Source organism: Scylla paramamosain, chromosome 44 (genome assembly GCF_035594125.1).
Source record: "Scylla paramamosain isolate STU-SP2022 chromosome 44, ASM3559412v1, whole genome shotgun sequence".
NCBI classification, from domain to species: domain Eukaryota; kingdom Metazoa; phylum Arthropoda; class Malacostraca; order Decapoda; family Portunidae; genus Scylla; species Scylla paramamosain.
In genome coordinates this window covers 8,481,014-8,507,939 of record NC_087194.1, presented here as the reverse complement: position 1 = coordinate 8,507,939, position 26,926 = coordinate 8,481,014, and the positions used below count along the sequence as shown (strand labels likewise).

Genomic DNA, 26,926 nt, shown 5'->3' with positions numbered 1-26,926 from the left:
TGGACGTCTATGAAAAGACGTGAAAAAGTGCAAGGTGGTATCATCAGCGTAAGAGTGGATAGGACAAGAAGTCTGGTTTAGAAGATCATTGATGAATAATAGGAAGAGAGTGGGTGACAAAACAGAATCCTGAGGAACACCACTGTTAATAGATTTAGAACAGTGACCGTCTACCACAGCAGCAATAGAACGGTCAGAAAGGAAACTTGAGATGAAGTTACAGAGAGAAGGATAGAAGCCGCAGGAGGATAATTTGGAAATTAAAACTTTGTGCCAGACTCTAACAAAATTTTTGATATATCCAAAGCAACAGCAAAAGTTTCACCAAAATCTTTAAAAGAGGATGACCAAAACTCAGAAAGGAAAGACTTGACGGAACCCCTACTGGCGATCAGATAGAAGGTTGTGAAGTAATAGATGTTTAAGAATCTTCCCGTTGAAAATAGATTAAAAAAACTTTAGATAGGCAGGAAATTAAAGCAATAGAACGGTAGTTTGAGGGATTAGAACGGTCACCCTTTTTTAGGAACAAGCTGAATGCAGGCAAGCTTACAGCAAGGAAAGGTAGATGTTGACAGAGTTGAAAGAGTTTATCTAGGCAAGGTGCAAGCATGGAGGCACAGTTTTGGAAAACAATAGGAACGACCCCGTCAGGTCCATAAGCCTTTGGAGGGTTTAGGCCAGCGAGGGTATGGAAAACATCATTGCAAGGAATTTTAATACGTAACATGAAGTAGTCAGAGGGTGGAGAAGAGGCAGGAACAAGCCCTGAATCGCCTAAGGTAGAGTTTTCAATAAAGGTTTGAGCGAAGATTTCAGCTTTAGGGATAGATGTTATAGCAGTGGTGCCATCTGGTTGAAATAAAGGAGGGAAAGAAGAAAAGTTATTGGAGATGTTTTTGGCTAGGTACCAGAAGTCACGAGGGGAGTTAGATCTTGAAAGATTTTGACAGTGTTAATGAAAGAATTTTTAACTAGTTGAAGAATAGACTTGGCATGGTTCCGGGCAGAAATAAAAAGCGCATGAGAATCGTGTGATGGAAGGCTCAAGTACCTTTTGTCGGCCATCTATCTATCTTATAGCACGAGAACGTGTATGTATAGCACGAGAACAGGCTGTGTTAAACCAAGATTTAGAAGACTTAGGTAGAGGAAAAGAGTGAGGAATGTACGCCTTCATGCCAAACACTATTACCTCTATAATGCGGTCGACACACAGAGACGGGTCTCTGTCACGGAAGCAATAGTCATTCCAAGGAAAATCAGCAAAATACTTCCTCAGGTCACCCAACTAGCAGAGGCAAAACGCCAGAGGCCCCTCCGTTTAGGGGGACCCTGAGGAGGGATTGGAGCGATAGAACAAGATACAGATATGAGATTGTGATAGGAGGAGCCCAACGGAGAAGAGAGGGTAACAGCATAACCAGGATTGGAGGTTAGAAAAAGGTCAGGAAAGTTGGGCGTATATCCAAGACGGTCAGGAACACGAGTAGAGTGTTACACTAATTGTTCTAGGTCGTGTAGAATAGGAAAGTTGAAGGCCAGTTCACCAGGATGGTCAGTGAAGGGACAGGAAACCCAAAGCTAGTGGTGAACATTGAAGTCTCCAAGAACGGAGATCTCAGCAAAAGGCAAGAGAGTCAGAATGTACTCCATTTTGGAAGTTAAGTAGTCAAAGAATATATTATAGCCAGAGGAGTTAGGTGAGAGGAATACAGCACAGATAAATTTAGTTTGGGAGTGACTCAGTAGTCGTAGCCAGATGGTGGAAAACTCAGAATGTTCAAGAGCGTGGGCACAAGAGCAGGTTAAGTCATTGTGCACATGAAAGCAACATCCAGCTTTGGATTCAAAAGGATAATAGAAAAAGTAGGAGGGAACAGAAAAGGGGCTACTGTCAGTTGTTTCAGACACCTGTGTTTCAGTGAGGAAAAGATGAGGTTTAGTAGAGGAGAGGTGGTGTTCTACAGATTGAAAATTGAATCTAAGACTGCGAATTTTGCAAAAGGTAATGAAGAAAACGTTAAGGTAGGTGTCAAGACAATTAGGGTAGATACAAGAAGAGCAGTCCGACCTGGGGAAATTTGTGGTCCCCTCCCCAGATGGGGAATCCGAGGCTGGTGTACCAGTCGCCATGATGATAATTTAGAATTTTTCAGTGAAGGGTGTGTGTGTAATTAGGTGCTTGTAGTTTTATATGAAGGAAGAAAGTTGTCTTTAGAAGGCAGATTGTGTGTATGGTAACAGTATATATAACTCTTATGATATATAGCTTGAATCGTGCACAAACCTAGGTATATAATAAAAATTTTCACTGCCTCAATGTGAGATACGATGAGGCGTTACCAGCAAGCTTATACTAATGTGATTCCCGTCTGACTGATATACCACACACACACACACACACACACACACGCACACACACAAACACACGCACGTGCTACATACAGTCCACATACATGCTACACATAGTATATACACACAGGTGTTACACACACACACACACACACACACACCGACCTGGTAGCACAGTGGTTAGCGCGCCCGATTCACACTTGGGAGGCTCATTGTTCGAATCCCAGGTCAGGTCAGAAATCTTTGGGCAGACTTTTTTGCAGTGTAGCACCCTGTTCACCTAGTAGTGATTAGGTACTTGGTGTAATTCAGAAGTACTGACCCGGTGCTAGGTAGGAAAATACACACGGGATGGCCCATCCTGATGTAGGTTCACTCAAGATTTATCCAGCACTCGGGGTCAGCACATGCGTGAACAGCGTGCCAAACGTACGATTCGATACCTCATTTGTGTTCTGCCATCACGGAATGAGCATCTCCCTGCTGGTCTGAGGATGAATTCGGTAGATGTATTTGGCTCATGTTTTTTGGGGGGGACGGTTTGGCTACCAGATTCAATATTTTCGTGTCAAATGCTACTCACATACATACACACACACACACACACACACACACACACATACGTGCTACATACAGTATACACACACAGTGGATAAATGGAGCTGAACATAATCATGCTTCTTATATCCATTTTTTCAAAGCAAGACATATTTCGGACATAAAAGAAAGAGAGATACTTAAGAAGAAGCAATGATCCTAATTAAGCTAATAATCCAGATGACAAAACTTAAGTGAAGACCAGTGAGATAACATACTATGTTTTATTTGTTCGAATTTGCAGTCAAATTCTTGTTTAAGTTTATAGTTCGTAGAGGTAAGTGTGTGTGTGTGTGTTTGTGTGTGTGTGTGTGTGTGTGTGTGTGTGTGTGTGTGTGTGTGTGTGTGTGTGTGTGTGTGTGTGTGTGTGTGTGTGTGTGTGTGTGTGTGTGTGTGTGCAAGGAGCAAAAAACACAGGGTACCTCCCAAGAAAGACTTACAGTTGAAAATCTCATTTAATCTCCTTAGTTATGATCCTTGAATCTTTTCCTATCGGTAAAAAGAAGCACAGTAAAAGGAAAGCCGAAAACAAAAACGAAGATGACGAGAAGATAGATCAGACACGAACTTACACACACACAGAATCCACCAACACCACCATGAAGTATGCACACAATAATTACGTTTTTGTAATGAAGTTTGATAAAATTGCTCCTTATATCATCTTAGATCTTTGTTTCTTTTTTTCATTTCTCTCTCTCTCTCTCTCTCTCTCTCTCTCTCTCTCTCTCTCTCTCTCTCTCTCTCTCTCTCTCTCTCTCTCTCTCTCTCTCTCTCTCTCTCTCTCTCTCTCTCTCCACAAAAGGTGAAGAGCGGGGCGGGGCGTTAACATTTTTCCACAAAGGTCAGTCACTATTCTCAGGACCGCTATGCTCCTGTTTTTTGGCACAAGAGAAATTAAATTAATACGAATATGTGACTGAAAAAGATAATGAAGAAGGTAGAAGAAGTTTCGATGCCTTATCTCGACTACTTTCTATTTTCTTTTCATTTATTTTTCTTTTCTTTCTTTGTCATTGATGATGCATTAGTTTTATTAAGCTTTAACTAAAATAACAAAAAAAATCTTGAAAACCGCGACAGTTTCCATTAGAGTCTGCTGGGTTGAAGTTTGTTATGGTTTATAATTTTTCTTTTCTCTTATCTTTTTGTTGATGATATAATTTTTTTGTTATACAATAACCAGAATAACAAGAAACACATGAAAATCCCCGACAATTTCCACAGGAGTCTGCTGAAGCTTGTGATGATTTTCAGGGACGTTTTAATGACAAGGTTTTTACATTAGTACTAAGAAAGAAAAAAAAATCCATGACAGTCCGACCATCGTGACTTATGAAAATAGTCCTTGTGAGAGAAAAAAAAAGTTTCAACATTCGAGCCAAAAAGACATTAAATTAATATTGAAGATATTTGTGGTTCATGAAGCTTTGTTTTTTTTCTCGATAGATTGAGTGGGTGATAGATAGATATATAGATAGATAGATAGGTTAGGAGTAGATAGACAGATAGTTAGCGGCCCTTTCACTAATCACTGCTCTCAAAAAAAAATAAATAAATAATAATAATAATAAAAAGAATCCAGTTTTGTTGGTTATTTTTGGTATCTAAGTTCACTGCCAGAATTCCAGAAGTTCAGAAAAAAAGAGAGAAAACGATAAAAAAGAACTGAATCCGGCACTGTTAACATTAAAAATGGCGGCACATTATACATACTGTCCTATATAGCATTAAAATGCCTTGACTTAAATTTAGTTTCCCCACCCACCATACATATAGAATAAGTTGTAATTTTAGATACCAAATAGATTATAAAGTGTTATACATGTATTATGCTTGCAAGTTTGTGATAAGCTCATATAGATGCCTGTAGAGCGCATCAAGTTTAAAAATAATTTTTTATTTTAAAGTAATATGGAAAAATTTTGGTTACTATATTTTTGCCCATGTATGTGATCATTGTAGATGTATAGAATGAAAGATCAAAAAGACTAATTTCCTGCTTTGCATTTGAAATTTTCTCTTCTCGTTGCAAAACCACCTGTACACTCAACAGGATTCACTAGCTAACATATTATACCCATGCACTTGTACCCAAAACTAAAGGTTTAATAATTTTGTTTTCAATGGGATACAGAGGATAGTGCAGCATCACAGCATTTGCCAACTGCCGAAGAGAGCCTGCTACCATCCTCAAGATACAGAGCAAGTCCTCATCAGGATCCACAGACTGCTGCTCTGGAAGTTATAAGTTCAGTTTTTAGTTAAATGACACTCACATTGACTATGCACGATATTTACTTTCCAATGATTTTCAAAAGATTTCGGGCCTCCAGTCAATTGTTGTTTTCGATAGTAAGGATTGTAAATTTATTCAGTGTGCCAAAACAAAACTGATACAAATTGTACATGTAAATGGAAATCACTGGGTAACTGTCAATAATATTAACTGCAGTCCAAATATCATTAAGGTTTATGACAGTTTGTTTAACAGTGAGCTAAAAAACAATGAAAAGTTCAATTCTCAGTTGGCTTCGTTATTAAATTGTGACAATAAAATCATTAGTTTCTGTTATTCTTAACAAGAGCAGAAAGGTTGTTCAGCCTGTAGGGTATTTGCGATTGCTTCTGCTACAAGTCTTGCTTTTGAAATGGCATCTGAAATTCAAAATTTTGTTCAAGAACACCTGAGGAGTTACCTGGCCATGTGGTTCAGAGCTGGCGGGATCATGTCCTTTCCTGTTGCGGAACCATCATTGTTATCAAAGTCTCCAATTTGTTTTTTGTTTGTAAAACTTGTAGAAGACCAGGAACTGAAAAAACAAACAAACAAACAAATCCTGACTCTATGTTCTCTTTGCTAAGAAAATTCTAATTTAATATGTGAAAATGGTAGAAAGGTTGATGTCTCTTTCTGCTCAGAATATTTGGTGTATCTGATATTGCTATTGTGTAATTATAACTGTTATGGTGTAGACATCAAGAAATTATAAATACTTATTACTTCATGTTTGGCACATAAAAAGTAGGTATTTGTCATTTGTACTTATTACAAAAGGAAATATGTTTTAAAATATCATATGCACCGAGCATCATTCGTCTGTTCTTACCTTATAATCCAATTTGGAAACTTTACATCTCTTCTCTAGTTAAAACAGCTCTTATGGAGCTAGGTGTTCTGAGTCGTCTTCGCCAGTTTTTCTCAAGCCCCCCGACACCCAGCCCCCTGCTTCTAACTCTGTACAGAGACATTATTCATTCATGTATGGAGTATGCTTTACATGTACTGGGGAAGTGGGAAGGGGGGGGGTGTTCATTCATACCGCTCTTTTAGACAGGGTGGAATAAAAAGCTTTTCATCTCATCAACTCCTCTCCTCTAACTGACTGTCTTCAGCCTCTTCCTTATCAATGCAATATTTTTTTTTTTTTATTTAGGAGGGACACCAGCCAAAACTGCAGTAAAAAATAATAAAATAAAATAAAAATAAAATAAAAAAGGCTCACTGAGGTGCCTGTCCCCGAACTCTTGCTATCTTCAAACGCTATTTTCATGCTAACTGCTTTTATGATCTTGCTAACTGTATGCCTCCCTTTCTCTCGCGGCCTCGCTGCACAAGATTTTTTTCTTTCTTTCACCCCTATTCTGTCCATCTCTGTAATGCAAGAATTAACCATTATTCTCAATCATTCATTCTTGTAACTGGTAAACTCTGCAAGTTCCTGCCCGTTTCTGTATTTCCTCCTTCCTATGACATGAACTCTTTCAAGAGGAAGGTTTCAAAACACTTATCCTTTAAAATTCGACGACCTTTTTTTGACTCTGTTTGGGGATCGGCTCCTCAGTGGGCCTTTTTTTTTTTAATATAATTTTGTTGCCCTTGGTCGGTGCCCCTCCTACATAAAAGAAAATATTAAGATACTTTTTCTAAGACCAAACTCCATGTATCTACCCTTGTTATTAAAATGAGATCAGTGACATCAGGTGTAGTTCTTCATCCTTCGATAAACGTTTATGTCTAAGCATATTTAAAATGTTTTTCCTACCTTATCTTCCTTTAGCATTCTGCTTGTACCTTTAAACACACACACACACACACACACACACACACACACACACACACACACACAGGTCCTGATTGGAAGCAGACGTGCTTAACCAACTGTCTGATGCCTGTCCAGTGGAAGGCCTTTATTACTACCATGGATTTAGCAGCTGTGAAAGTTCTGTTGGAAGCACACGAGCGTGCTTTCAAATCTGCTATGGACATTGTGACTGAACAGCTTAAAGGAAGGATCCAGACCACTGAAAGCACAGTCAATGACCTCATCAAGAGTTTGGAGTTTTCACAATCCGAACTACTGGAGATTAAGAACCAGGTAAAAGTGTTCATAAGTCCTGTTCCGACAAGCAAACGAAGATTGACGGCCTAAAATTAAAAATAGCTGAACTACAACTCCGTGTCAACTACCAGGAAGATTATGCACGAAGAAACAATCTACGCATCTCAGGACTTAAAGAGCTCCAGGGCGGTGAGACATGGGAGCAAACTTCTATGACTGTAAGTAAACTCCTGGAAGAGACCCTCAATGAAACTGGAGCGTGCACACCGTGTCGGATCCATTACTTCATCTCTACCAAGAACGATCGTTGCACGTTTTTTTTTTTTTTTTTTTAACTACGGAGATCGTGAAGCAGTCATGAGGAATGCAAGGAAGCTGAAAGGATCAGGAATATTTATTAACGACGACCTATGCACCGCCTCTCAAGAGATAGAAAGGAATCAACTACCGCAACTAAAACAGGCAAGACAGGAAGGGAACATTGCGTATTTTCAACACACGAAACTCACCATCAAGAACAGGATGAGCCAACGGCCGTCATCTATTTTACCCTGTGCTTCGTCCAGTACTTCCGTCCGCTGGTGGTTCAGAGTTGACGGGTCACTGTGGTAGAGTCCCTGCGACACCTAGTGCCGGTGTACCAGTCTGACTTCCCCCCCGATCAATCCTCCCCCACCGGGAAAAGTGTCCTAGGATAATTTTCCCGAGGGGGAAGAGTAACCCAGGATATCATTCCCCCTCTGGGTTAAAATTCCCCCTTTTCTTATAATCCTTCCTCTGGCCTGAATTTCCCCCTCCTTCATAGAGAGGGCAACCGCCACTTCCGCCAGTCATTCTGTGTCAGTACACGCGGGCAGTTCAGTGGTGGTACGACTCTCTCTCTCTCTCTCTCTCTCTCTCTCTCTCTCTCTCTCTCTCTCTCTCTCTCTCTCTCTCTCTCTCTCTCCCAAGATTTACCATTCCTTTCATCTATCCACCTATTACATGCATAAAGTCTGGGACATTTTTCCATCATTTTCTCTACGTTTTCTTATTGAATATTTCTTCTTTTTATTGTATTGTATTTTTGTTTTATTTTATCAATTTTTCTATCAATTTATTTAATCAGTTTATTTATCATTTTTTTTATGCATCTTTTCTTTTCGTTTTTCGTGGAGCAGTTAGTGGTTCGGCAGTTAGTGGTTGTGGTAGCGCTGTGGACGACATTGGCAGATAGACAGAGAGGGCCGCCAGTCATTCTGTGTCAGTACACGCGGGCAGTCAGTGGTGGTGGGAGCACTGTGGAGCAGTTAGCGGAGGACTATACGACGTGAATTATGGAGGATACCAAGTATAACGAAGTATGGAATTACCTGAAGTATGGGAAAAACCTTAAATATGCATATAAGGAAAAAAAGCATGACATCAGGAAAAAAAGTGAACCATTTCTTGTGCAGAATGAAGAATTATATCATAAACCAAAGAGTGGAACTGAAAACATGCCGAAAAAGGAAGTTGTGTTGAGTAAAGGTAAAGAAAGGATAATTCAAGCTTGTCATGATAATCCAGTATCAGGACACTTTGGAAGGGACAAAACGTTCAATAAAATATCAGAAAAATATTACTAGAAAGGCATGAAAGATGATGTATCGAATTTTATTAGTATGTGTGACAAATGTCAGAGAAATCCTAAAAAAAACACCAATGCAAGCCCCTGAACTGCATCCAGTTCCAGTTCCCAGTGGTGTTTGGAAACAGGTGGAGATGGACCTTATTGGGCCACTCCCAAAATCTAGAAATGGAAATCAGTATATTTGTGGTTTGACTGACTATTTTAGTAAATGGCCTGTTGCTGAAGCAGTACCATGTAAATCTGCTGCTGAAGTGGCCAGTGTTCTGATTTGGGCTATCTGTACATATGGATGTTTTGAAACACTAATAGCTGATCAAGGTCGTGAATTTGTGAATCATCTGAACTATATAATTTGTGAGAAACTCAACATAGATCATAGAATTGCATCTGCGTACCATCCACAGACAAACGGATTACAGGTATGTATCAGCAGAATGCATTAGAATGTATTTCAGTATTCATCTATGAATCATATGAAACACAAAATTCAGGTTGTATTATTTCAACAATTTGTGTTTACTGTACAGGAACGTTTCAACCAGACACTGGAACGTGCTATTGCAAAATTCGTAAATGAAAACCACGATGACTGGGACCAACACTTGGATGGAATCCTGTTTTCCTACCGTACTGAGCAACATGACAGCACGAAACTCACCCCATTCTATGTTATGTTTGGATGTCATGCTATACTACCCGTGGATATGGACGTTAATGCTGCAGGTAGTGTAAGTGCCATTGACAACACTACAGCTGCGGACATAATAAGAGACCTTACAAAAGAAATAGTTGATAGGCAGCATTTGGCCCACAACGCGGTACAGACTAACATAGAAAAGGCCCGGAAAAGACAAAAGCAATATTATGATGCAAAACATATATGTTACACTAATGAAATGCGAGTAGGACTGCTTGTTTTAATAAAGAACAATGAAAATGTTCACAGAATGGGTGGAAAACTTGAGGACAAATGGTTGGGCCCGTATGAGATTGTCAGTTGTTTAGATAAAGGTAGAATTAAGTTGAAAAACTTAGTCAGGAAAGACACTTAAAAACACTTATCATTCTGTAAATTTTAAGTTATATAATTCTGCTGATAAAAATGATGCATGTGGAGTAGTGTCAGAGGTAGCTGTAACTGTCTGAGAAGGAACAAGAATGTTTAAGGTGTTTTATAGTTATTAGAAATTATCAGAAGATATGATTGAATGCAGACCAGAAAAAGGTGCTTGGAAAAATTTTATCCGTGAGAAATGTCTTACAGGATTTGAAATGTTACTTTGATGAAGATGCATGGGTTCTTGTGCAAAATGTACTAAAAACGAAAGAGGTTAATGCTATTGGGTCTTGAGTATATAAAATAAGTGCAGTTGTATTGCCAAGAAAGACTTGTATTTAAATATAGTTATTAACTTCTTGTATTTAGATAAGTCCAGTTGTATTGTCAAAGAAAAAGTTGTATCTAGCTAGATACAGTTATTAACTTCTTATATTTAGATACTTGTATTCAAACATGTACAGTTTAACTACAACATAGATACGTTTTTAAATCAATAAAGTATCTTAAATACGTTTTTAAATCAATAAAGTATCTTAAATTGCTTGTCTCTTATTTCATTGTAATATTAAAAGGGGGAATTCTAGACTAAAGGGAGGAAATGTAGACCAGTCCCGTAATTCCCCCGTGGGAAATATAGACTAGTCTAAGTTTCACCCCGGGGAACTTTGGGACTGGGGGGAAAAACGGGCTGTGACACCGGGCCTCAGTTGAACCGCAGTTCTGGGGCGAACGAGACAGCTACTACGAGGCCAACATCGCCGGAGCCTGAACCTACTTGGTGACGCTGCTGGGGTGCTGCCAGCCGGCACTCCGAGGAGTTCAGTGGGCGTTGATGGTGTCTTGGTGATGGAGGCGCCTGGTAGTGCTGAATGCTCCAGGTCACTCAGGAAACGCAACAGGAAATAAAATCTAAGTGCTACAATTGCTAATGTATTTTGCTGACACACTAATCACTACTTGTACTATTACTTATGCTACTACCATTACTTTCCCCACTATTACCACTACTGGTACACTATTATTACTACTTATACTATTATTACTACTATTACTCTCCCCACTACTACCACGTACTCAACTGTTATACTATTATCACTACATATATTACTTGTACTATTTCCTATCCAATTATTATTACTATCCCTACTACCACTTATACTACTACAACCCATTCTACTACTACTACTGCTACTACTACTACTACTACTACTACTACTACTACTACTACTACTACTACTACTACTACTACTACTACTACTCGTACTACTATAAAATATCACTCATACCATTACTACTACTCGTGCTACTACTACTAACTGTGTTACAGCCACTTCTATAACTGTTATTACTTTTACTACTACAATTACTATTACCGCTACTAGCATAATAATCATCCAGTTACTACTATTTTATACCACTTATATTATGAACTTGACTACTTTTTCTGTTACAGTGATTCCTATTAATTACTCAATAACTACCATTGTTACTTGTTATATTAATACTATTACCACCATTTATACTACAATTACTGCTACTGCTTACACTATTGATAATAATAGAGGCACTAAAGTAATACTACTACTGTTACCCTTTATCATTTTGTCACTATTATATAGTTACACTACTGCTACTAGTATTACTGGTGCTGCTACTGGTGCTGCTGAAGCTACCAGTACTGCTGGTACTACTAGTGCGACTGCTGCTAGTACTACTACTACTATTACTGCTACTAGTACTACTACTACTACTACTGCTAGTGGTTCAGTAACACTACTACCACTAGCACTACCACTACTACCATTACTACCTCAACTACTACTACTACTTCAACTACTACTACTACTACTACTACTACTACTACTACTACTACTACTACTACTACTACTACCACTACTACTACTACTGCTACTACTACTACTACTACTACTACTACTACTACTACTACTACTACTGCTGCTGCTACTACTACTACTAAATGATGTTAATATTTTTCCTTTTGCCTCTTTTAACAATGAAGACCTATTGGATTGTTATAAGCCAAATAGTTTACAAGAACAAGAATTACATGATTGTTATGATCCATACAATGTGCATGGCAATGTTTATAATGATGATCTTGATGTTAACCAATTTTGTATGCAGTCAAGGAACGTAAACTTCTCTAAATCAGATTATACATTCGTAGATTGACTTCCTTTATCTAATAACAATACTACGATGAATATATTAACATTGAATATTAGATCGATATCTACCAATTTACAATATTTTGTAGACACTGCCCTTTCAAGTCATATGTACTTTGATGTGTTGGGTTTTACAGGAACCCGACTGGATGCAGATATAACCTAACCTCTCCTCATTATATACCTTACCGAATTACAACATGTTCACTAATAACAGAAACAGGTATGGAGGGGGAGTGGCCATTTACATCTCAAGTAAGTACACATCCTCTAAAGTTATTGAATTTTCTTTATCAGAGCCTTTTATTGACAGCTTGGGAAATGAAGCCAAAATTAATGGAAAAAAAAAAAATAATAATATGAACTTGCAACTAAAAACCACCTCAAAGCAGTTTCACAATGCTCTCAATGAAACTTTAAATTTCATAAAAGATAAAAACTATAATGATCTTTTTGTACTAGGAAATTTCAATTTAGACCTATTTCAACATGGTACTAATGACAATGTGCAAGAATTTATTAACATGTCTACTTACTCACTATTTCCATTAACAACTTTGTCAACTCGAGTTACTGCCATGTCATCCACACTTATTGACCATATTTGGTCATCACAAATAGAAAATAATGTTTCAAACTACATAATTACGACAGATATAAATGACCACTACCCAGTGATTTCGACATTCGAATATTACACATATTCTCTTTCTCATCCTGCCTATATAACAAAAAGAATATTTAGTCAGGACTGTCTAATAGGATTTAGTAATATTCTCTCAGAAATTAACTGGTCTGATATAATAAATCGTAATTGTCCTAACTATGCTTATAATTGATTTTCTCTAAATTTTAAATGAATTTAAATTTAAATTTAAACTAATTGTTTAAACGAATAAATTTAACTAATGTTTTCCTGAAAAAATAATCAGACTAAATAGTAAAAAATTACGCAGTCCACATATCACGCAAGCATTGAAAAACAGTATCAGAGAAAAGAACAGACTTGAAAAAAATAGCCCACAAATGGCCTTTAACATTCAAGGAACGCTATAGAATATATAGAAACAAATTAACGTCACTTTTGAAAACTGTTAAACAGAAATATGATCAATACCAGTTAGTTAGAAACCAAGGTAATCGAAAATCACATGGGAGATCAATAAATAATATTCTTGGGAAATCTGCAGATGGTAAAAATACGACAATAGAGTTATCATGGTTATTATTGATTTTCTTATTTTTACTATGATTACTATTTCTTACTTGTTACTATGGTTGTTATTATGGTTATTTACTACTAATGCTAATTATTTTTATACTTGAGGGTTAGATTCGTACTGCAACCTATAAAAATAAATAAATAAATAAGTCTGTCGGGAAGCCTCGGCTTGACAGACTGAGCCAAAACATGTTATGTATATATTGTATATATAATGTCTGTAATATAATGACAATAAACATTTACTTACTTAAACACACACACACACACACACACACACACACACACACACACACACACACACACGAGAACATTGGTTAAGCTGAAAGGGTCCTATCCTTCAACATGCTCATGTTTAAGGTGGAGTGTTCAAATCCCCATTCCACTTGCAGTGACCAGTTTCTGTCCCCCTTAAACAAGGGGATGAGTGCCGAGTAAAGGTCTCTTAAGTTATCCAAAAAAATCTCTTACAGAGCCCTGACCTCTGATGGTAGGGTAACTACAGGCAAGGGACGAAATGTGGATTTTATGCGCATTCATGTACACACCGATTAAGATAGATCGGAAAATTTTAAGGAAATGGAGGTATGGATAGTAATCAAGAGTAAAGATAAAGAGAGGTCATAAGTGGAGCTTTTCGAGGCTCAACGCACCTGGTGTGTTCTGATCAGTATGATCAATAAGATAGTGTATTTGAAAGATACAGAAGTTTCAGTTTTAAGAGTAATTGATCACAATTGATTTTTGTTGCCTGGCAACAGAGATCAATTGTCGAGGATAACTGAGCATGTGAGGTTTTAAGAATTTTCAGGATAATCATTAAATTACCTTCCTTTGCAGAAGTCGGCCTCAGATCAAATGAAAATCAAATGACACCTTGCCCTTAGTCTACAAAATTAACAGTGGAAGTGATTGGTCAGCCGCACTTGCCAAATCAAAGTGAAGCTAACCTGTTTTCTGATCCCATTATCTGTCGGAAACTAAGAATTATGTGCGACCATATTTTACGAAAGGAGTTAATGCCACTTATCGATGATCTTGATTTGGTGGACGATGTTCTTTTCTCTGAAACTGTTATTTATTATTATTTGTGTTGCCCTTTCTATTTCTTGATGCACTTGCTGTCAAGTACTGCGGTGTGTGAGTGCTGTTCGGATGTAAGCACCGATAGTAGAGTCCTTATATCGGTCAGGAGATTCGCTCCTTCCATTAAGGCAGTGCCCAGGGTTAGTTGGCTGTATTGAACTTCACTTACTGGTGCTTCACGAGGACGTCGAGGAAGGGCATGGTGTATATATATATATATATATATATATATATATATATATATATATATATATATATATATATATATATATATATATATATATATATATATATATATATATATATATATATATATATCCTCATTTCCACTTTAGATCTCTTCTCCTCAAACATCCCTTTAATCTGGGAAAATCCACCAATACTGTTGGAAGCACTAACACGGCCTTGGACACTATTTGTAGGACTATGTGTCCCGACATCAAATTGTGCTAGATCTACACTGCTACTCCCGACAGAGGCAGGGGACTCAAGTCACGAGCCACTCCTGCTACCACCTTTCCCTTCCATGGCGTCGGCTGAGTACGGGCACACAAAGAACAGACAGACAAACAACACACAACTGTCTCCCCCCACATGGATACAAAGCTTCTCCTGGCTAGTCGCCAATTCTGTTATGACACACAGCTTCAGCCCCTCTCACAGCTGCCACTCACTCGGGTCAACTTTCCTAAGCTACCTACTACGTAGCTTAGTGTAGAGCACAAATATATGAATACAGACACCTACTGGTTACCAACAATTATCACATTTATGAGGTCACCACTCTGTTTACCCGTCCACGGAGAAGGGAATATAACAAACACCAAGCCAACTCCTACTTGTTCAGAAAGAATCGCAACCCACGCACTAGGGGGAGAAACAGCCAAGACAAGGAACACACAGGAATGAGGTTTATAATATTCAGTGAGCTACCTCCCAGTAGAGACGAAACCACCCACACTCATTGATCATTGTATCATCCTGCACGTGAACAATCTACCTGCAGTTTCTTAGAGCTCCATAGGCAATTACACACACCCATAGTTATGAAATCCTCTGGGTACAGACTTCCCAGCAGCAATCTCTGAAAGCCAGTAACATTTAACGGCACAAAAACATTGATTACACACATACACCACAATCGACAGGGCCTGAGATAGAAAACCACACCCAGGCTCCCAACACGACACAAACCACAAGGACACCGTGATGGAGAGGATAAGACTCGTCGTCCACCACGAGTTCAACTGGCACACACACACTCAGCCAAGCCTGTGACTAATACTTACTCTCCCTAGCAAAATAGGTAATAGTAATGGCCCTCTAATGAATTCCCCCAATCCATGTGCCAGTGCTCCATCCTTATGACAACACGGGCTCGACTGACGCCCAAGACAAAGGGAGACACTGGCCTTGCCCTTGCTCCTCGGCGTGGCGGTCAAGTCATGTGACAAGGGAGAAGGGATGGAATCTGGGAGAGACGGGGAGATGGAAGCCAACCCATTGCCCACCTTCACCTACACACAAGTTCTCTCTAAAGAAACAACAATGCAAAAAAATTATTGTGGGCTAACTATAGGCGGTGGGTGGGATCTGATCTCTTTATATGCTAGGTTAACTCTTCCGTTATGTTATATATTGTACTCAACATGAGGGAACGAAGAGAAGTTGTCAAAATTAGTATGGGAAGAACACTAGGTAGGTGCGTCAATTTTTAAAGTAAATTGGGGAATGCAGGCAGGCAATTATCGCGCCTCACACATCTTCTGTCTTTTATCGCTCTCTCTCTCTTCGCTCCTTCTCTTCCTGTTTCTTTCCTCTTGTTCTCCGCCAGTCATAACACTCGATATTCTCAAATGTCCCTAGGTAACCCTCAAAGACTATTGGTGATCGCTAATATGGCAAATTAACAACACATGAGCTAACTGGTCTCGTCTGCCTTGCTTTCTATGTACGTAGACTGTGGGAAATACTGGTGTAAATAGTTGGGTACAAACCAAAATTTAGCATTGATACCAATTTTTTCGTTTCCACTAGAAAATTTAATGATTTATGGAGTACAGTAGAAAATTCACTACTGAAGTTTACTCTAGAAGTCTTTATGTTAGCCGGCTGATCTGATTCCCTTTTACTGAGATCTCATTAAGCTAGGAGACACTGCGGTGAATTAACCTTCAGGGACCTAGAAAGGAAAACCCCTTAGCTGGACGCTGGATGGAAAGGAAGACTGAAATGTTTTGAATTGGTGTTGTGACAGCGTGGCTGTGGGCTTGGTACCTTCCTGTAATTGTGGGTCATAGACGATGGTTATTCAACCGTACACGCTGAGCACAAACTCTATGTACAAATTGTACATGAGAACTCTGTTAAGTAGTCTAAGAGAGTTTTAAAGCTTTCCAGGAGCAGGAGGAACCTGTGCTGTCGCGGTAAGAATTGGTGGTGAATAGAGAACCAGATAAACCACGGCAATTCGTTACCGTACCGTTCTTTCCCAACGGTACTTCTAAATTCTAAATTCAGGTTCACATCAACTTTATTTGCTTTTGTTTTTACTAATGTTTAATTATGGTAATTCCTCGTAGTTATCTCTGGTAGTAAATTATGATATCCGACAGAGACGTTTTCGATGTCTCGGACGAGGAGTTTTGTCCACTCGTGTTTCTATTCTGTTCTCCCACATGTATTTTATTATTAGGTAAACAGGCAGCCCAATTGCAAATCAACCAGTCTCCTGGTAACAGTTCTCGTTTATTTTCATGTATTCTCGTGTATTCCTTCGGGTAGGCTTCGTTGCAATGCAAGTGGAGGGGTGTGGCGGGACGCTTCACCCGCCCTTGCATTCTATTCTCCAGTCCCCTGGGACCTGATCCAGCCTCTGGCCGCATCGGCTATCACCACGTGGGACTGAGGTCAACCCTCACCCCCTCGTCTTCCGGACGTCAGCCCCGGCCCTGACCTGAGCCGGAAGGCCCAGCAACCACCCCACCATCACTCATTCTTGTCCACCTTACCTCGGTGACGGACATGTGGCTTATGGCGACTTCACTTAGTTACCATTTGTACAGTTTTATTTATATTAATATAACTCCAGCTGCTTTACAACTGTGTTTCTTTGGCCACCACCGCTACACATTACTAGAGGAATAACCCGATAAAATGGTGCCCACGCGCCCTGCTCGTCGCCAACTGCTTCAGCTATCTTCATCGCCTCTAAGCCGTCATCGACCCATTTCAGCTAAGCCGTCACCTATGCAAACTGCTATGTTACTATACGTCTATGGTGCTTTCTTAAGCGGTTTTTCGGGTATCTTTCAAGCTTTTGCCAAGCCTGTCACGCCAGCACTGTTCAGGAGGTGCTGTGAACTTATCATTAAACCCAGCTGTGACCTCACTGAACGTTTCCCTTTGTGTCTCAGAACACAAGGGGGCAGTCACAGCCTGCCCTCTAAAGACAACTCTCTTCCTCCACACAAAACTACATGCACCTAATAACACACACAACCTTAACTCAAAAATTTTAAAATCATAATGGCAACTCCTACACCAGCCTCGGAGTCCCCATCTGGGGAGGAGACCATAAATGTCCCCAGGTCGGACTGCCTTTCTGTCGACGACACCATTCGCGGTCTAAGATCTAATTTTCAATCTGTAGAACACCATCTCTCCTCTTCTAAACCTCATCTTCTTTTCCTCACTGAAACTCAGGTGTCTGAGGCAATTGACAGTAGCCCCTTTTCTGTTCCCTCCTACTTTCTCTAACCTCATTTTCGATCCAAAGCTGGATGCTGCGTTTATGTGCGTAGTGTCTTAACCTGCTCTCGTGCCCACGCTCTTGAATCTTTTGAGTTTTCCACCATCTGGCTACGACTACAGAGTCACTCTCAAACTAAATTTATCTGCGCTGTATACCTCTCACCTAACTCCTCTGACTATAAGAAATTCTTTGACTACTTAACTTTCAAAGTGGAGCACATTCTGACCCTCTTCCCTTTTGCAGAGATCTCCATTCTTGGAGACTTCAATGTTCACCACCAGCTTTGGCTTTCCTCTCCCTTCACCATCCTGGTGAACTAGCCTACAACTTTGCTATCCTCCACGACCTAGAGCAATTGGTGCAACACCCTACTCGTATTCCTAACCGTCTTGAAGAAACGCCCAACATTTTTTACCTTTTCCTGACCTCTAATCCTTCTGCTTATGCTGTCACCCTTTCTTCTCCGTTGGGCTCCTCCGATCACCATCTCATATCTGATCTGTATCTTGTCCTATCGCTCCAATCCCTCCTCAGGATCCCCCTAAGCGAAGGTGCCTCTGGCGTTTTGCCTCTGCTAGTTGGGGGGACCTGAGGAGGTATTTTGCTGATTTTCCTTGGAATTTTTGCTGCCGTGTCAGAGACCCGTCTTTGTGTGCTGAGCGCATAAAAGAGGTGATTGTGTCTGGCATGGAGGCGTACATTCCTCACTCATTTTCTCGTCCTAAACCTTCTAAACCTTGGTTTAACACAGCTTGTTCTCGTGCTATACATGATAGAGAGGTGGCTCATAAAAGGTATTTAAGCCTTCCATCACCAGAATCTCATGCACTTTATATTTCTGTCCGGAACCATGCCAAGTCTTTCCTCCAACTAGCCAAAAACTCCTTCATTAACAGAAAGTGTCAAAACCTTTCAAGATCTAACTCCCCTCGTGACTTCTGGCATCTAGCCAAAAATATCTCCAATATCTTTGCTTCTTCTTCTTTCCCTCCTCTGTTTCAACCAGATGGTATCTGGTATCACATCTATTTCTAAAGCTGAACTCTTCGCTCAAACCTTTGCTGAAAACTCTACCTTGGATGATTCTGGGCTTATTCCTCCCACTCCTCCACCCTCTGACTACTTCATGCCACCTATTAAAATTCTTCGCAATGATGTTTTCCATGCCCTCGCTGGCCTAAACCCTCGGAAGGCTTATGGATCCGATGGGGTCCCTCCTATTGTTCTCCGAAACTGTGCCTCCGTGATTGCACCTTGCCTAGTCAAAATCTTTCAGCTCTGTCTGTCAACATCTACCTTTCCTTCTTGCTGGAAGTTTGCCTACATTCAACCTGTTCCTAAAAAAGGGTGACCCTTCTAATCCCTCAAACTACCGTCCTATTGCTTTAATTTCCTGCCTATCTAAAGTTTTTTAATCTATCCTCAACAGGAAGATTCTTAAACATCTATCACTTCACAACCTTCTATCTGATCGCCAGTATGGATTCCGTCAAGGCCGCTTTACTGGTGATCTTCTGGCTTTCCTTACTGAGTCTTGCTCATCCTCTTTTAGAGATTTGGTGAAACATTTGCTGTTGCCTTGGACATATCAAAAGCTTTTGATAGAGTCTGGCACAAAGCTTTGATTTCCAAACTACCCTCCTACGGCTTCTCTCCTTCTCTCTGTAACTTCACCTCAAGTTTCCTTTCTAATCGTTCTATTGCTGCTGTGGTAGACGGTCACTGTTCTTCTCCTAAATCAATTAACAGTAGTGTTCCTCAGGGTTCTGTCCTGTCACCCATTCTCTTCTTATTATTCAATAATGATCTTCTAAACCAAACTTCTTGTCCTATCTACTCTTACGCTGATGATACCACCCTGCACTTTCCCACGTCTTTTCATAGACGTCCAACCCTTCAGGAGGTAAACATTTCAGGCAGGGAAGCCACAGAACGCTTGACTTCTGATCTTTCTAAAATTTCTGATTGGGGCAGAGCAAACTTGGTATTGTTCAATGCCTCAAAAACTCAATTCCTCCATCTATCAACTCGACACAACCTTCCAGACAACTATCCCCTCTTCTTCAATGACACTCAACTGTCCTCTTCTACACTGAACATCCTTGGTCTGTCCTTTACTTATAATCTGAACTGGAAACTTCACATCTCATCTCTAGCTAAAAACAGCCTCTATGAAGTTAGGTGTTCTGAGACGTCTCCATCAGTTTTTCTCACCCCCCCAGCTGCTAACTCTGTACAACAGCCTTATCCGTCCATATATGTAGTATGCTTCACATGTCTGGTGGGGTTCCACTCATACTGCTCTTCTAGACAGGGTGGAATCAAAAGCTTTTCGTCTCATCAACTCCTCTCCTCTAACTGACTATCTTCAGCCTCTCTCTCTCATCGCCGCAATGTTGCATCTCTAGATGTCTTCTACCGCTATTTTCATGCTAACTGCTCTTCTGATCTTCCTAACTGCATGCCTCCCTCCTCCCGCGGCCTCGCTGCACAAGATTTTCTTCTTTCTCTCACCCCCTATTCTGTCCACCTTTCTAACGCAAGAGTTAACCAGTATTCTCAATCATTCATTCCTTTCTCTGGTAAACTCTGGAACTCCCTGCCTGCTTCTGTATTTCCACCTTCCTATGACTTGAATTCCTTCAAGAGGGAGTTTTCAAGACATTTATTCATCAATTTTTGACCATTGCTTTGACCCTTTTATGGGACTGGCATTTCAGTGGGCATTTTTTTGGGGGGGGAGGATTTTTGTTACCCTTGGCCAGTGTCCTTCCAACATAAAAAAAAAAAAAAGCCTCTTCCTGTACGACTTCAAGCCGTCACCGACGCCATTCCTGTTTCAAGTCTGGACTTTTCAATCCGTCATCGACGCATCTTGACTAATTTAAGCTGCGTTCCTGTCTTTTCAAGACTCAAGAACTTCTCAACAACCAGTCTTCACTTCAGTACTACATCTCGACTGATTTTTAAGCTGTGTTCCTGTCGTTTCAAGACATAAGAACTTCTCAGCTGTCAATCTTCTGTTGCAAGCTGTGGTGTCTTCTTGTGACTCTCTGTACCCAGCGTAGACCACTGACCCACCACACTCAACGAAAATTATCGCCATCATGTGTTTTATTTGTGCAGCGTTATGATTTTTGCAGTGCATTGTTGTTAAGTTGCAATTTATTTGGCATAGAAACGCCTTGTTCTCTTTTTTTAGACCACTAGTGTTGTCCTAGTGTTTTTCTTGGCCTGTGATTCGCTGTGCTGACATCACAGCTATGTGAGTTTTGTGATTGGCCACTGTGCTCTCTCTTCTGACATCACGGCTATGTGAGTTTTGTGATTCGCCAGTGCATACCCACTGTTCTGGCGTCATTGTTCTGTGAGCCTTACGATTAACTGTGGTGTGTAGATCACGTGTCTTACACAGATAAGCGCGTCTTTATGATGTGAGTTATGTGCTTTAATATGCTTGCATCACCCCATGTGCTTTGTTCGCTGCGAGGACGCCGCGAGAAGGGTGGCCGAGCGATGTGGTGGGACGCTTCACCCGCCTCTGCATTACATTCTCCAGTCCCTTGGAACCTGACCCAGCCTCCGGTTGCCTCGGCTATCACCACGTGGGAGTGAGGTCAACCCTCACCCCTTTCTCTTCCGGACCCCAACTCCGGCCCTGACCTGAACCGGCAGTCCCAGCAACCAGGAGTCCTCGTACAGCCAGCCTGGGGGTTGGACGTGCGGGTCTTAGCAACTTCACTTTATTTATATTGTACAGTTTTATTATATTAATATACGGCAGCAGTTCTCTACAATCATGTTTCCTTGGCCACCACCTTTACACAGTACTAAAAGAAGAAGCTTATATATTTCCTAGTACAGGGGAATGAGTGAAAATTAGTTAGGCAGCAGTGTCTATGACTTGGCTCTATCCACTTTCTTGACGCACCAACACTTTATTAATGAAAGAGTGAAACAGTATTTATATTCCTTCCACATCTCACTGGTAAACTCTGACACACTCTGCCCGTTATTATCTTCTTCTTTTTAATATTTGTATTTATTTTAAGTCTGTAATAATATGTCAACTCGCTCTTATTACACTATTATACTAATAGTGTGATTTTTTTTTTTTTTTTTTTTTTACGAATTTACAAAATTCAAAAGTTTGACATATCACTCACCAGTTCACTGTTTCAAGAGGCTCAGATTCAATTGGGTGGTTGTGTTGTGGTAAATAACTTGGTGGTTGTATTGTGGCAAGTAACCTAACTCATGAACTAACTTAGTATATGAGTTAGTAAGGAATATAGAAAAACACAGGATTTCCGGAAGTATAATTTAAAATGTTTTGTAGAGTTTAGCAAAATTTGATCTACAAAGAGGAGTCCTACTGCCTATCTTGACGGGTTCGCGGGACGCCCACAGCTTGTTGGCCGTCGCGTCACGTCATGTCACGTCACGCAGCTAATGAAATAAGAGAAAAGCAAGGCGGCGTGGAGCGTGGGGCAGGGGTGTGGAGGGAGGAGGGAGACAGGAGACCGGACATCCTAGGGGGAAACAGAGGCCGTAAACGAGTATGAAGGACACGCACACACGGATATAGCACACACAACACTAGTATATTCATGCACAGCTGTAACTTATTATTACATTATAGTGGAAGCATCAGTTTGTAAATATCAGGGAAGCGTAATAATAAGACTTCTCTCCTCTCGACATTTCCTGACTCAATACTGTTGAGCGAGAACACCTCGAAATATCTGAAACTTCCCAATATAAAAATAATGGTTTAAATGATAAATACTTTCATGCTGTCATGTAAGCTTAATAGAGCAAAATTGCTACATTGTGGAAGCTTGGAGGCTTTTTGTTATATAAAGAAACGCGGCCAGATGGCAGATGAGAATGGTGCCACTTCATGACTCCTGCCGCACTGAAACAAGACCAGCACAACTGACATCCTCAAGGTGGCTTGATGCACGTCTTGGAGATGACTAAATAAATAATTCGGATAGGGTGCGCGCGCGTGTGCGCGCATGTGTGTGTGTGTGTGTGTGTGTGTGTGTGTGTGTGTGTGTGTGTGTGTGTGTGTGTGTGTGTGTGTGTGTGTGTCTATATATATATATATATATATATATATATATATATATATATATATATATATATATATATATATATATATATATATATATATATATATATATATATATATATATATATACATACATTAGAGAGAGAGAGTGAGAGAGAGAGAGAGAGAGAGAGAGAGAGAGAGAGAGAGAGAGAGAGAGAGAGAGAGAGAGAGAGAGAGACGAGGGAATTCCAACATGGCGGCCAGCGGCTTCACTTGCCCAGGTTGAAGGCATTGACGGAGTTGATGGCCTCGTTGACGGATACACATTTCCTCTTGCTGTTGTACGCCTGGCCCTGTCGACCACAAGGAATAAGACACTGAGCAAAGGTGCAACACTGACAAAATTACACGGAATACAATTAGTCACACATAAAATCAACAAATACTAGTCTCTTCATGCCGGGCGTGGGAACATATTTCCTTCACTCGGGAACAACATTGTTCAGAGGACATGGTTTGCTCCGGGAGTAAACTGCATTCTACTCAACATTTTGAGCAGCTGCAGTTGAGTAATTTTTTTTTTTTTTTTCGCTATTTTTTCCTTCTTAGTCACATCGTTCCTCGACCACGCATATTGGATCAAGTTTTTAGCAAAGTAAATTTTCTGAGTGAGTGAGTGAGTGGCTACTTACCTCCGGACAAGAGGGTCGCGGAGGCACAGGTGGCGCTGCCTTTACGTCTCTTGCGCCCTCCAACTTGGCAGGCAACACTCTACAGAGGAGAACATACTGGGCGACGGGAGCAATGTTGCGTTGTGATGGGAAGAGAAGCCCAGTGGTGGGGACTGAAGGGCAGTGATGGAGAGTGAAGAGCAGTGATGGGAAGCGAAGGACAATGATGGGAGAGAGAGAGAAGAGCAGTGGTGGGAAGCAAAGGGCAGAAATGGGAAGTGAAGGACAATGAAGGGGAGTGAAGGGCAGTGATGAGCAGTGAAGAGCAGTGACGGGAGGTGAAGAACAGTGATGTGAAGTGATGGACAATGTTGAAGAGTGATGATCAGTGACGGGAGCGATGGGGAGTAAAGGGCAGTGATAGGGAGTGAAGGGCAATGGTGGAGATTAGTGGACAGTGACGGGAGTGATGAGGAGCGAAGTGCAGTGATAGGGAAAGATAGGGAGCGAATGGCAGTGATGGGAAGTAATGGAGAGTACCTATAGTTGGCAAATCAACCAATATTAGCTAAACAGGCACAACAATGAATAGCACTGAGAGTAAAGACCAAACTGAGTAGACCAATGCAATGAAAATTATGAATGTAGTGAATGTCTATAGCGTAAGTAATGTGAAATACGACTAGCAATATACACTGAGTAAAATCAAAACTAGGCTATGAAAAGTAATGTAATGAACACAGTGGGTGCAGATAAGGTCAGACTCACATTTCGCGACACTTTGCATTCACGTCGCGCTGAGCTCCGGCACGACAGGCGGTGAGGAGCGGCTGGATCACATTGCCGGGGGAAGCATGAGGCAGCGTTGAGCGACGCCCTCTGTGGTGGTGATGCTGCTGGTGCTGTTGTTGTTGCTGCTGGTGAGGCAAAGAATGGTGCTGCCTTTCTTTCGGTTCCCATGTGGTAGACCTAACAGGGAGAAGAAAATGGCGGAGTCTTTTAATTTCATAATAAGAATTGAATTTTCTCTCTAGGAGTATTTCAGTTTTCGTTTTTTTTTTTCTTTTTGCTTTCATTTTCTCGATTAGAATGAAAGTGGTTCGGAGAAAAAAGTTTTCGGGAACGAGGTTTTTGGTGAGAAAAATGTTTGCTTAGTATTGTTATCCTTGGCGAATGCAAAAGAACAGTAAAAGTGGATAGTACGTAGTCCAACAGCGGCCAGACTATGAGAAACTTGAATGTATTTTACATACACATAGTGACTGAAAAACAAGAATGACAGCTCCAACAATAGAAGAGCCGATCTTTACCACACCCAGCTGCCTATTAAAATATTTCTTCCATGAGAGATCACCAGCCTTGTGATGGGATTTCGGGTTATGGAAAATATACTCGCATTTCTGTTACCATCAATAGATAAAAACCTACTAGTAAACACCAATGCACTAACTCGTTCTCACCCGTTGAACGAATTCTGGTGTCCGCTGGCGTCCACTGCTGAGGCGTGACTGCTTGGGGCGCGTGACGTTGGACTCCCTTGTGGAGCAAATTGTTGATTCATCACCACCTTGCCGTTGGGAGCGCCAAACGTTTCAAGAGACAGCTGCTGTCGTTCGAAGCTAGCTGGTATGAGAAGAGTTGAGTGAGAAGTAGCGTGCCTAGGGGGTTGGTGAAGTGCCAGGCGAGGGCTGAGGGCTGGAGAAGCTTGTGGAAGATGATGACTTGTCGATGACGGCTGACTGTAGTAGTTAGAGGGCCGGGTGTCTTTTGGGAGGTTGGGAATGACTGAGGAATGGGTGGGGGGTGCCTGGGAGGGAGAAGCATGATGTTCCGGGTCGGAGTAATGGGAGGAGAAAGCCGGAACTGAGGGGAAGGGAAGGGAAGAGGAGGAGGACTGAGCAGGAAGGGGCTCATGATGTTGATGTGGGAACATGTAGTGATCGGGTTGTTGCTGTGAGTGAGAGGGGAAGGCAGAAGAGGGCTGGGAGACAGTCTTTTGTGGGAGGGAATAGTAGGTGGGAGAAGAGAAGGAGTGGGAAAGTTTGGAAGTAATGTGAGGAGAATGAGCGTGGAAGTGTTCTGAGGGTGGCTCGTTGGCAGACTGGATCACCGCTTGTTGTGGTGATTCCCGCAATGACGTTCCATTATCATCTGGAGTCATGGTGGGGGACGCTAAGTTAGCTAGATTTTCCTGGCCACGTGCAATGCCTTTCTTACGACTAGGGAGAGAACCTTCCTGACCATGAGCTTGTTGCTCTATATGGTGTTGGACAGCGCGACCTGGCTCTTCCTGGCGGGGTCTTGCATGCTCGGTGTATCCTTGGCCATATGTATCTAGATCTGTAACTTTTTTTGGCATTTGCTGGCCAGAGAACAAACTGTCCTGAGTGTCTGCCTGGCTGGTGGTGGCTCTTCCAGGCTCATGCCGCGCTTCTCTTCCACCAGACGATCCTTGACTCCCAGCAAACAAATGCTGCTGCTCAAGGTGAGACTGTGGCGGTAATGGGGTTTGCTGGGTGAGTGTTGGGGTAAAAGTTGGACCTGGGGCTGGGGAAAGGGCTGATGTTGGTGCTGGGGCAGGAGCGGGTGATGGAGAGGGAGAGGGTGCTGCAATCTCCCTGGAAATGAGGGGACCGTAGAGTTGTGTCAAGTAGGACATGGTGGCCTCGTCGAACACCTCGTAGCCCGCATCCTCAACGCTGACGCACACGCCCCTTAGGGTTTGCAGCGCCAGGGAATACCACGTCTGAGCGGGACACACGCCGTGCGTCTGTTGAGAGAAACCGTGAATGGAAAGACAGAGAGAGAGAGAGAGAGAGAGAGAGAGAGAGAGAGAGAGAGAGAGAGAGAGAGAGAGAGAGAGAGAGAGAGAGAATCAGAATCAGGTGTTCTGTGGCTTCCCTGAGTGAACTGTTTACTTCCTGAAGGGCTGGCCGTCTACGAAAAGACGTGGAAAGTGCAGTTTGGTATCATCAGCG

General features: G+C 41.3%; 1 protein-coding gene across 1 annotated transcript in view; it reads right to left on the bottom strand.

Moving 5' to 3' along the window:
• Positions 1-21,440: 21,440 nt before the first annotated feature.
• LOC135094029 (uncharacterized) overlaps positions 21,441-26,926 on the bottom strand; it is a 20,648-nt gene continuing 15,162 nt past the window's right edge. Inside the window, exons 6-10 of the mRNA XM_063993749.1 lie at positions 25,409-26,718; positions 24,717-24,917; positions 23,970-24,048; positions 23,555-23,630; positions 21,441-22,750 (exon numbers count right to left, since the gene is read on the bottom strand). Coding sequence (XP_063849819.1) covers positions 22,668-22,750; positions 23,555-23,630; positions 23,970-24,048; positions 24,717-24,917; positions 25,409-26,718 — 1,749 coding nt within the window. The 3' untranslated portion in view covers positions 21,441-22,667. The remainder of the gene's footprint in view (positions 22,751-23,554; positions 23,631-23,969; positions 24,049-24,716; positions 24,918-25,408; positions 26,719-26,926) is intronic.